The sequence below is a fragment of the Coenobita brevimanus genome, chromosome 13 (assembly GCF_032717465.1).
Source record: "Coenobita brevimanus isolate Jiangsu-jjx chromosome 13, ASM3271746v2, whole genome shotgun sequence".
Lineage (NCBI taxonomy): Eukaryota > Metazoa > Arthropoda > Malacostraca > Decapoda > Coenobitidae > Coenobita > Coenobita brevimanus.
This window is the reverse complement of record NC_136966.1, coordinates 54428959-54441961: the sequence shown is the minus strand read 5'-3', so window position 1 is coordinate 54441961 and position 13003 is coordinate 54428959. Positions and strand designations below refer to the sequence as shown.

Sequence of the window (13003 nt, the reverse complement as noted above, 5' to 3'; positions counted from 1 at the left end):
CCGAAACGATAGAGAAATAAAAAACTCAAGCTCTTTCCTGTTTTTCCCTCACACCCATTCCTATCCTGTCAAAATGAACCAAGCACCCACGAGAAAATCAACTTTCAGCATTAGACTTATTAGAATTAGACTTATATAAACTGGTACCCGAGAGCCATCTGAAACGCCCAAGAGTGACACCCTAAATCATTCTTAAGTTTCCTCAAGTAATTTAACCCCCACAGATCCTGCCAGCGACCTCAGACCAGGAAGAAATCGTGGGTGAAAGAAGTCCGCCATGAAGGAGAGCAAGTTTGACGACCTCCTCACCACGCTGGGGACGGGGAAATGGAATTGGCTCTACTTTTTAACTTCGTCCTACTGTGAGTGATGCTGCTATCTTTTTTCTTCTTAGAGGTTTCAGTACGGTGAGAGAGAGAGAGAGAGAGAGAGAGAGAGAGAGAGAGAGAGAGAGAGAGAGAGTGTGTTGCCATGTGAGAGTGATTCGAGACAGGTTAAATTTGGATAACCCACTTCAGCCCAGTTACGTCCTCTCTATCATAGGGAAAATGTATAAAACTGTAGGTTACTGTTGTCATTCGAATGTGATTTTCAAATGTGTTTATTTTACTGTTATGCATATTATTCTCGTTTTTTTTTTTTTCCTGTGCGACCATTGCTTCGAGTTGGTAACGCGTTTCCCATAAATTTCCATTCATCATGAGTCCTGAGGGAGTATCTTGTTGCTCTGATGTCGCCAGAGTCCTACTGAAGCTTGCCCGGGAGCCTCTATTTGCCAGTAAAGTTAAGTTAGGTTGAGTTAGATTCCGCTAGATTAAGTTAGGTTAGGGTAGATTAGTTTCGTGCATGGCTAATCTCATTTATAGTAACTCTTAAATTTTAGTTAAGTTGGGTTAGATTAGGTTATAGTAAGATAGGTTAGGGGGAGATTAGTTTTCTGCATGGCTGATTTTATTTACAGTAACACTAAAATTAATCCCATAAAGGTAGAAAGAGAATAGAGGAGTACTTATGGCGATCCCTTAAATATTCTCCCTTTTCCAATTTTATTCCTATCAATACCGAGAAATTTTATTAAGTCCAGGAAAATACATCATAGGACTGAATAGTAACAGCCGTAATCCCGGGCTCGTCTGTATCTGAACCCTGTGGACTGCAGGCTGAAGTTGCCCTCTCCTGCAAGCCACCATCCTCCTCTGGGAAGGATAGGAAGGGAATTGAGGGACTTTTCTGTGACCGGGCAGCTCCAACACACAGTTATATCGGCGTCAACACATGAAGGCGCCCCTCTTCTTCAGCGCCTCCTTGGGCTGAAGAGGTTAAAAGCAATCTCACGGTTTCCCTGTTTTAGTCCTGTTAACGGCGGACGATTTTAGTCAGCTGAGGCATGGCGATAGCGGGTTCAGGGTGTTTTGTGGTGTACTCCTTTGAAACGGTATGTCTTTCTCGGTCTGGGAATGACCTTAATCACTTTGGCCCGTAGCTCTTCTCCTTCCCCCCTATCCTGTTACCTGTGTGTGTGTGTGTGTGTGTGTGTGTGTGCAGCATCTCAGGCACTCGAGAGGAACGCAGCAGATAAGAGATAAAGCGCCTTATCTCCCTTGGGATGCTCTCAGCTGACACACACTTATACTTGTATTCTTCATGACGACACTAATAATACTTCCAGAAGAATAAAATCGTCTGGCCCTAAGTGGAATAAAACCGTCTTGTGGAATAAAAATACTAGGGTTGACCTGACCGAGTGAACGTAGCACTTTCACTCTGGCGACTTATTTCTTAGTCGTTTCCATCTCCAGACGATTTTATTCACCTAAGAACCTATTTTTCTAACCACAGGAATTCGATATAGGCTTGTGCTCTTACTGGTTAAAGAAACTCCCGAACACCTCTTCCTTACCGATTTATTTTTTAATACGGCTGGTTAATATCGTTTTGTACGTTATTTATATAGAGTATGGTGATGTTAGAATGATTTATGTAACACAGAAGAAGACGGCAAGGTGAAAGGAAAAATAAATCGCTTAGGATGAGGTGCTAGGGAGCTTCCTTAACCGTCGAGAATTCGGGTCCATGTCAATAATGCCCCGTAGATATACAGAGAGAGAGAGAGAGAGAGAGAGAGAGAGAGAGAGAGAGAGGTCAATTTCGTTATATGGTTACCTCCCAACAGAATTAATGGTTTCCTGGGCTACGAGAAATAATATGATGCTAGTCACGAAGAAGTGTTATGGAGAGGATGCAGAGTCGTGGCATTATCTTTTCCTGCCACTGAGCTACACGAAATAAGCTACAGAGGGACGAAAATTTGGGCCAAGTTAAGAGGAAAATGGTATAGTCGCCTCCCGTGTAGCAGTCTCTTATCTTAACTATCTTTACCTTACCGAAAAAAAAAAAAAAAAAAGTGGCCTCGCTGTTTCTAGTTTTAATACAGTCGGCATCAAAATTTCTGTCCAATCTGCAGTTTTTTTTCTTTCCATAGACTTTTAGTGTGGTGGATCCGTAGCGGCTGACAGTGATGGTTTTTATTTAGCTCTGATGTTCTCAGTGTCGATTGCTCCTGTTTCATCACACCAGTTTTCAAGATCTATGGAGGAGAAAACAAGAGGGGCGACAGAAATTTTGATCCTCACTGTACCTTAAGCCATTTGACCAAGAAAATGCAATTCTCATTTTCTTAACTAAAAAAGAAAAAAAGAAGATGAAGGAGCAGTTGCTGTTTTGTTGTCATTTTTGGTTCTTGTTTTCACCTTTGCTATCGTTTCTGTTGCTACTCAAGTTTTTTTTTTTTCTCTCTCTCTTGCCATTGTTATAATATTTGCTGTTGCTGCTGCGTTTGGCTTTGTCGTTGTTATTGTCGTCTGTTAGCTTGCTGTTCTTTCCCCACCTTATTCTAGATTAGTTGTTAAGCTGTAGTAAATCCTCCCTTAGCTTTCCACCATAATAATGTTTTCCTCCTCTCCTGGATCAACTGCATCTTTCATTCCATTATATCTATCTATCTATCTATCTATCTATCTGTCTGTGTGTCTGTCCATCTATCTCTTTATCCGCCTGTCTATCTATTGCCAGACGTCTTAATCCAGTAAGGGCTGGCCACAGACAAATCGCCTCCACGTCGCCCAATCTTGTCATTTGGTTACCCTCCCTCCAACTCACACACCTCTCCCTCATATCTCTCCGCACTCTATATACAATATCTCTCTCTACTTCATTCCATCCTAACGTCAGTATATGCTTCCCTACCTTAATCCTCACTCATGTGCGGTTGATTCCAGTCATGATTTTCCTACAACAGTATTCCTGTTTCATAGTTAGTGGGAGCGCTCACCATCCTCTCACATGTTGTAGTGCTATCTTGAGGTGACCTTGTTCTGAGTGGAAAGGTAAATGGTTTCTTGTAGCCCAGGAAACCATTGACTACGCTGGATGGTAATCATGTAGCCAAATGAACACCTGGTGGTTTAGTGGACAAGGCTCTCCAATGGGATGTGGTCATTAGGGTATATACGAGGGAAGGTTGGTTGTACTGTTCACGTAATACCACTTGGACAAATGGATGGATGGGTGGATGGATGGATGGATGGATGGATGAATAGATGGATGGATGAATGGATGGTTGGATGGATGGATGGTTGGATGAATGGATGTGGATGGATGGATGGACGGATGGATGGATGGATGAATGAATGGATAGATGGATGGATGGATGGATGGATAACGAGGAACAAATAAACAGTACTATGTAGTGGGAATACATAGAGTCTTTGGAGTGGAAGAATGGAGGTGGGAATGGGGGGGGGGTAATTATTTATTGGGAGGTATGTAAAGGTAGAAGAAGAATAGATGTTAAGTATGAAGTAAAGTTTAAGAAAAGAAAACTTATACTGAAGAACGTTTCTCCATATTATTTTGTTTATTTTTCAGATATTTTACTAATTATAACTGTGTGATTAAAGGAAGAGTGGTCATTCTTGCCTTTAATACCTGGCTAAAATAACTAACCCCGCTGTAACCTGGCACAGCCGTATTATTATTTCTATCCTAAATAGTGTTGTCAGTTTAGCGTTTTCGTCCGCTGGTTCTAGTGCTGTTACTCCCATTTAGAGGCAGTTTTTAACACTAGAGGCACGGGATCTAGCTATTTTTCGGATCTTCTTAAAAACCTCTAGCTATAGTCTAGAGATGATTTCTGGCGAGAACGTGGAGGTTTTTGCATTTAGCGATAATTTGGCAGCTTTTTCTTAGAGCAGGTTTAGCGATATTTGTGCCTTTTGAGATGGTAACCCTAGTCCTAAGCTTCTTTCATCGTGTTATCTCTCCTCATCCAGTAGATCTGTTTTTGTGGTTTCTGAGATGGTAACCCTAATCCTAAGCTTCTTTCACAGTGTTATCTCTCCTTATCCGATAGATTAGACGTCCTGTGAGTGACGGTGTTAAAAGTGTAATAATTCTACGTGCAGGGTGTTTGATGATCCCCCCTCAGTTTCTCAGCGGAGTGTACCTGGCGCCAGCTGTCAACCACACGTGTCATATCCCACAGAACCTCTCACAGGATGTCGTCAGTTCGTGAGTACCTGCCCCTCTGTGTGTGTGTGTGTGTGTGTGTGTGTGTGTGTGTGTGTGTGTGTGTGTGTGTGTGTGTGTGTGTAACTTTAATTGGGTGAATAAATAGATTCTTTTACACAGGCTGCTAGAAAAACTGAAACTGGTTCGCCAGCTACATAATGTGTGGTAAAAAAAACATTGGTTCATATCATTAACTGGACTTTATCTAAAATTATACATATGACGCACTCCGTTGGGTGTAGTCAGACCTGCTACTCTCATTATTGATCTTATACTGTATTTTTTATCTTCCCTCGATTTCTCACGCTACACTTATCGCATATTGATGTCTGAAGTACGAGATTAACACAGTAAACTTCTAAGCTGGGAACGTCGGCATGGTCCTTACAATCATTTGAGAGCGATAAGCAAGCTAATATTTAAACTCAAGCAGATAGTGGATTTTGACCTTGATTTCTCCCTCACTGTTCTGGAAAATCAATAAATAACACCAAGAAACACCAAAATATAATTGAAACAGGGAGTATGAAATCAGTCTTTCCATTACTCTTAGTCTGCCATGCAAAAAGAGTAGCAGACTTCTTCAAACTCACATTGTTGGTGAGACTAGACACTGGATTTGACTCTCCCTAAGAGGTAGTATTTCAGGAAGTAACTGTAAATTTGTCAGCTGTACTATAGTTCCTTTACACTAACTTGGCCCAGATTTTCGTCTTTTTGAAGTTTATTTCATGTAGCCCATTGACAGAAAGAAACAGTGTTATGGCTCAGCACCCTAAGCTTCCCAACTTTACACCACCCTACCCACTTCTACTGTTCAACTTTACCCAATCCTCCCCTCCCCTACCCTACACTACGCCTTTCTCTCCATCCAGCGAATCTCCCCTACCCCACCCTACCCGCCTCTACTGTACTCAACCCTACCTTACTGTGCCCTACCCTACACTACATCTCTCCATCCACTGAATCATTCCTACCCCACTCTATCCATTTCTACTCTACCCTTTTCTTCACTCAACCCTACCCTACCTTACACTAGCCTACTTCTTTCTCTCCATCCAATATTTTCTACCCCACCCTATCCACCCCTACTCTACACTCAGTTCCACTCAACCCTACCCTATCCTACCCTAGCCCACCTTTCTCTCTCCATCCAGTCTTTCCTGCCCTACACTACCCTACTGTCCTTTATTCTCCTCTCTCCCACAGTGACTTCTGCAGCTACACCATCCTCACATCGGAAGGGGAGGAGGAGGAGAAGCCCTGCACTGAGTTGGACTTCGATACGTCTGTCTTCTCCACCACACTCACTTCAGAGGTATGGGCAAGGGTGAGGATAGGCTGGTTTATGCTGTGGGTCTCAGGCTCCTATGACTCACTCTCAGCTCAATAAGATAATCCAATGTCAGCTGGAATAGAAATCTAGAGATGTTCTGATCACGAGAGGGTTATGTTAGGGTTTGTTTTTAGGTGGAGTATGGTGGTAGTTGCGGCATTAGGGAGCACTGAGGCAACGATATTTCAGGGCATAAAAAGGAATGATATTGTACTAGAATGCACGTTTGGGCATAGAATGTGGTCCACGAGCAAAAGATAGCCGACAGCCTTTTGCCTTCAGTGTATCATGCCTTCCATATATCGCATTTTCCCTTACCAACAGAGAGTATTTTAGTCTTCTTATACCCTTTTGTCGTGGCCTTCATAATTCCATCAGACAAAAACAGTTCAAGTAACTCCTTCCATTGCCACAGTCAACAGGGAAGTGACGGTGAACTGCTCATGGATGTGCTTAAACTCATCCACCTCTTTCAATTTCCCTCCATTCTGCAACACATCTCACTCATCTTCCAACCTCCTTAAACGTACAATCTACAGATCATCTCGTTAAACATATGCCCGACGAAACTGTGTCTTTAAATACTTCTCCTCCGTATGTTTTGGTATATCGGGAAATTGATCCATTGGGAGGTCAAGCTGAGGCAGTGCAAGAATTTATGTAGCTGATAATAATATAAAGATTCAGTGGTCTAGTGGGTTACGGCGCTTCATCCGGGTGTGGCCCATAAGAGTTTGAAGTCAAGAGATAGTCGGGATATAGTGCTCCTACTGGCATAAAGGGAGGATGAGTGATTCGCCTAAAATGTCTGGAAAAAGTACCCTAGGTCCACGCCCTTACATTATTGATGGGGCGGCAACGACAGACAGACGGACAGATGTATAGACAGACACACACACATACATATAGAGAGATAGACACACATATAGGCAGACAGACAGATAGATTGGCAGGTATACAAATAGATAGGCATACCGATAATGTACAGTCCTTCATTACATACAGTCCTATACTTCGAAATGGTAAATAGAGCCAAAGTAGCTGTATCGTCGATTGTCCACATCAGGGTCGTAACAGCGCTGACCGGCGGCATAGCACTTTCCCACGACCCTGTGACCCTTGTTTACCGAATGGGGTCAACGACTGGCCTATAGAGCGTGGCTACGGGTTCCCAGGACACGGTAAGATAAGATAAAGCCTCTTAAAATATTCCCCATTGCTTTATTTTTCTTTTTTTTTTTATTATATCTTGATACAATTTCAGGATGCGTAATGCCTATGGCCCCAATTCCTGTCATATGCGGAAGCTCCTTAACACCTTTCCCTTAGTGATTTATTTTGTTTAATACACCTTACTGTCCTCATCTATGTTACATAATTCCTTCCAATGTCGCCATACTCTACATACATAACGTACAAAAGGATATTAACCATCTATTTGCAGAACTAAATCGCTAAGGAAGAGATGTTAGGGAGCTTCCTTAAGTGACGAGAACACGAACCTGTATTTCAGATGCTTGATAATGTTAAGGAAGTTCACTGTTAGAGGCTGTAATTCCACATTCCCTTATATTTTTATCGGGTATCCTCCAGGATTGTGTGTTGTGGGCAAGAGAGAGAGAGAGAGAGAGAGAGAGAGAGAAAGAGAGAGAGAGAGAGAGAGAGAGAGAGAGAGAGAGAGAGAGAGAGAGAGAGAGAGTTAATATGGAGTGAAGTAGCGAGCGGGTTGGACTACTCTCGAGATTAGATAGGTAACTGTGTGTGTGTGTGTGTGTGTGTGTGTGTGTGTGTGTGTGTGTGTGTGTGTGTGTGTGTGTGTGTGTGTGTGTGTGTGTGTACCATGAATGATAAGAGGAACTCAGCTAATGGGATCAGTATCACTCTCATTAGGACAGTAGCCTACTTCTTTATCTTACCTTTTTCTACTTCTGAACTTAAAGAATGTATTTTTTCTTAGGTGTGTCGGAAGAAGTAAGGTATATGAGAGGCCCACGTGCTTGCTTCCATGTCGTTATTGCTGAAGTAATAATAATAATAACAATAATAATAAAAATAATAATAATAATAATAATAATAATAATAATAATAATAATAATAATAATAATAATAATAATAATAATAAAATAATAATAATAATAATAATAATAATAATAATAATAATAATAATAAAAATAATATAATAATAATAATAATAATAATAATAATAATAATAATAATAATAATAATAATAAGGTAGATTCTTATCATTATTACTAAGACCTAAAGGACCTAGGTTATCTTATCTAGAAACCCATTGTACCCTTATAACTGCTTTTTCTTACCTAACTTCTTGGACATGACTTGTGTTTTTTATCTCCTGACCCCAGTAGATCCGATAAACCGTAGCATAAGATGAAGGGAAGCGAAAGTGCTGGAATGACGTACTTAAAACCCTACTGCATGTGTTGCGAGATAGTGTGTATTTCTCTCTCTCTCTCTCTCTCTCTGTCGATAGGGGCAACAACTCCCTAAATATCTTCTAACCATTTCCAGAATTTTCCCCAGATAACAAACTCCACACACTCAAGAGACTCCTCAGCAAGATCAATCCTTTCCTGCCCCTCTGCTTCTGTATGGTCCGGTTTACATACCGCACACTCAGAATCAGCTTTATTTTGAAACCTTCCTCTAATACCACTATATCTCTTATGCACCCACTTCTCGCAAACACTGTACGAAATGGAGTTAATTCCCACATCCTTACGGCAGCCTGCGAATGACCAGACTCCTTCTGCTTTGACAATACCGCCACCTACCCTAGATATCATCACTTTTGCTTCATCTGCGTTGAATATTAAACCCTTGTGCTCCATCCCATCTCTCTATCACAGAAGTCTCTCTCCTGCTACCATCTTATTCTGTGCTATCAACACCAAGCCATTACCATACAACATCCCGTGGAGGTCCAGTTCTGAGGTCACCCAAGAGAGCTTCAACCACCATGATAAACAACCAGGGACCTAAAACTAGACGTTCACAGAAATTCATCACTCAAACCTCCATTTACTCCCACTTGGATGCAAGCACCCTCTCCTATTGCCACAATCACTTTCACCATTTCTTAATCTCCAGCTTTCTCTGTCTGTGTACGTATGTAATCTCTGTTTCTGCATCTCTCTGTCTCTCTGTCGATCTGTTTATCTATCCAAATACGTCTCACTCCCTACAGTTCTCCCTCGTCTGCTCTCGGGATTACCTAAGGGCCACCTACCAGGGCATCTTCATGTTGGGCACCTTCCTCAGTCCCCTTCTCGCGGGCTACTTGGCTGACAGGTGAGAGAGAGAGAGAGAAGAGAGAGGAGAGAGAAAGAGGAGGGAGAGGGGCAGCAGTGGTGGAAATAATAATAATAATTATAATAATAATAATAATAATAATAATAATAATAATAGTGATGATGATGATGATGATGATAATAATAATAATAATAATAATAATAATAATAATAATAGTGATGATGATGATGATGATGATAATAATAATAATAATAATAATAATAATAATAATAATAAACTACTTTTACAATCTTAGGTTCGGTCGGTACATTGTGATACTGGTGACCCAAATTGTGATGAGCATAACCTCCTTCGCCATAGCCTTCCTCACCAACTTCACCGCCATACTCATCGTCAGGTTCATTGCTGGCTCCGTCAACCTACTCACAATGTTTATTCTGGGTGAGTTAGTTAAGGCTCAAGGACGCAAAGGTTAAGTTAGGTTGAGATACGCTTGGTTTAGTTAGGTTAAGTTAGGTTGGGTTGGGTGAAGTAAGGTTAAATTAGGATAGTTTTTTATGAGTAACCGTTAGCCTTTTATGACATCCTGTTATTGTCATGTGTTATATCCTGTTAGATCAGGTGAGGTGAGATGAGATTATATTCGATTTTATGAATGGCTGTTAGTACCTTCTGTGATGCACCCCCTATTTGTGTTGTCAATAGCTTGTGACATGATCTGGACCCTTAATGTCCTTTATTATCTTTACTGTGATATCAGTAATCCTATAATCTCATTGTCGGACCCTCCCACGGGCCGGCCTACCACCAGATTTGTCTCTAAATCACTCATACAGACGAGGGAGCCCCCCAGCCCCGTAGCGTACCTCAATCTCGGTCTACACTGTCGTTTTGTAATAGTAGATCTATCATGTGGACATTGTTTAAAGAGCCTTAGCATAGTTGTATAAAATATATAAAGAATATGTTGTATACATGCCACAGAAAATACCGCTAAAATTACAAGTAAATGAAGAGAAATTAATGTGAATACTTTTTCAGCTTGTAGACTTTAGTCATCCATACAGGAGGCCATTCTCTCTCTCTCTCTCTCTCTCTCTCTCTCTCTCTCTCTCTCTCTCTCTCTCTCTCTCTCAAAACAGTTTTAGAAGCGAATGGAGATATATTAAATGCTGCTCGCCCTTTCTTTTTCCTTCGCCTAATCCTACCTAGGTAATGACCCACAACTCTATGAATCAAATATTTCCATGTACCTAAGCCATACTTTTGAAGAGACCTGCACATACAGTGTACACTTCGTTATTTTCCACATGACTTACTTCATAACCTAGTGAGTTCATCAGTAACCATTTGGCCTCATCCTCCCAGGGCTGGAGGTGTGTGAGCCCAAGCACCGAGGCACTGTGGGCATTTTGACGGGGCTGCCCTGGGCGATAGGCACCATGCTGTGGGGAGGGGCGGCCTACTTCATCAGGGACTGGCGATACCTTCAGATTTCCGTCTCCATACCCACGCTCTTCATCTTTCCACCACTCTAGCAAGTATTAGGAGATGAGTTTGATTGTACTCTTCAACCATATGCTCTTTCCTAAGCTGTCTTACGTTAGACAATAGTTAAGTTGACATTGCGCTGATAGTTCTCGTGGGAAGTGTTTTCAATCACTTCATTTCAAGAACTATTTCATCACATTATTGTAATAGTCTGGACATTGCAACATTAAGATGTATCACCGTAAATACAAAGTGGTTAACTTCTTCTCTTCCATAATGGCACTAAGGTACAGCATTCTCCTGTGGCTTACACGTTTTATTTGACTGAAGAAAACGCATAGTAGTTAGTGTTTACATATCAACTCTACTTCCACGTTAGGAATTTTGTTTCCACGAATGCACCGGCGTATGATATTATATTCCCTCATTAATTACCACATTAATGCCGACGCCCACCTCACTGTGATATGCTGGTAATAGTTCCTTTGGGATGCTGACAACATTGTTTTTTCTAACATGTTTTGCAACCTTGCTGAAGAGCAGAAATTTAAAAAAGGCACATTGCGTAAATTCACATATTCAGATAACAGTGGACAAGGCAGTTTTCGACTAAAGTCCACGCAGTCAGAGTTCACTTTCTCTCACTGAGTCAGAGACGAGATGTATTTAAGAGAAAATCAACTTATACCTTAGCTAATGTTCTACCTCATGTTTCGACCTTATTAGTGAAGGGAATCATATCACACACACACACACACACACACACACACACACACACACACACACACACACACACACACACACACACACACACACATTCAATCATTCACTCACTCAGACGTATGGCTGATTTATTTCTTTGGATGGTAGCCAGGTCCAGGCTGGTCTAAGATTTGTGTCAGTTATAACCAGTCACAGTACTTTCACATACAGTTAGCAAAATAGGAATGTCACGAGAGGTCCTTGCCTACTCATTGGAGACTTTCTGGTCTGGGGAAGTTAGAATGTTAGGAAGATTGGAGACATTTACCTGAAGAGGCTAGACTGTTAGCTAGACCGTCTAATAGCACCAAAACAAATATGGAAGCAATTTTTCTGAACCATTTACTACCATGAGGCCCTCCTAAGCTGAATACAAATGTCTAGTAGTAACAGTTAGTACAAAACAAATATCAGTGTTGAGGAATTAAATATACTTCATCTCACAGCTTCATGGACGAATCCCCCCGCTGGCTGATCGTGCAGGGGCATCACGAGAAGGCGTTGAAGGTGCTGCAAAAGGCGGCCCGCTGGAACAAGACCACCCTGCCCTCCGTCGCTGAGCTGCGCGCCCTCATGCACGACATTCAGAAGGAGGTAATGAGGCGAGATGGCACCCAGACAATGCTGTCCTTATATAAGTACCTGATGATGATGATTATGATGATTTATGTACTGTACCTGATGATGATGATGTATGTACCTGATGATGATGATGATTTACGTACCTGATGGTGATGATAATGATGATGAGACACTGTTTTTCTTCCCTTCCCTTCTTCACTTATCTGTAGATGTTGATAATACTTTCTTCTTTGTCGTATTTCACCTGTTCTCTTATTTGTAGACGAGGGTTGCCACTTTCACTTGTCCACTTCTTTCTCTTGTCTGTAGTTACTTGTTCTCTTACCTGCCTCTTTCTCTCACCTTTTGTATGTTGCCATTTTTGCGCAAATAATTTCACTGTAAATAATTTTGAAATGTTAAGTTCCATTGCAGCCAAATTAGCTGGTTTAAGAGTATCTCACAATTTGTAAGATCAGTTATATTGAGAAAAAAGAAAAGCGATATAATAGAATACATAAGGAGGACTTGCAGTAAAATAAAAGGCATCCTCGTACTGAACAGGTTAAGAATCATCACAACTTAAGCTCTGTAATTTGTGAGCTAAAGAACCAGCACTAAATAATAGCTGACAACTTTTTTTTTATTAAGCAGCTTTATACATCTTTTTTGTCTCTCTATCCTTAATGTTTGGTTATAACAACGAATGAACACTAGAATATGGTGTTAGTCACGAGGAAGTGGTATGGAAGGGCTGTAGAACCGTAACACTCTCATCCTTTCATCTCTCTGCCACTAAACTACGTGAAATTTGCTGCAAAGGGACGAAAATCTGGGCCAGGTTACGGTAAACAAACTATAATAATTTTTTCTATATTTCCAGTCAGCGAATGCCATAGAGGAGAGCCACGCAAATGACGACAGCAAAAAGAAGTGTGGATTCGTGCCCATTCCCAACTTAATCAGGCAGGTTATCTTGTTTTTCGTTTTAGTTCGTGGAGTATAAGATCA

General features: G+C 41.2%; 1 protein-coding gene across 1 annotated transcript in view; it reads left to right on the top strand.

The window, feature by feature from the left end:
- Window positions 1-277: 277 nt before the first annotated feature.
- The window catches only part of LOC145415855 (organic cation transporter protein-like), a 15874-nt gene continuing 3148 nt past the window's right edge, over window positions 278-13003 (top strand). The window contains exons 1-8 of the mRNA XM_080285021.1: window positions 278-362; window positions 4464-4569; window positions 5779-5887; window positions 9114-9217; window positions 9474-9619; window positions 10547-10715; window positions 11878-12025; window positions 12985-13003. The exon at window positions 12985-13003 is cut by the window's right edge and continues 67 nt beyond it. Coding sequence (XP_080141147.1) covers window positions 278-362; window positions 4464-4569; window positions 5779-5887; window positions 9114-9217; window positions 9474-9619; window positions 10547-10715; window positions 11878-12025; window positions 12985-13003 — 886 coding nt within the window. The remainder of the gene's footprint in view (window positions 363-4463; window positions 4570-5778; window positions 5888-9113; window positions 9218-9473; window positions 9620-10546; window positions 10716-11877; window positions 12026-12984) is intronic.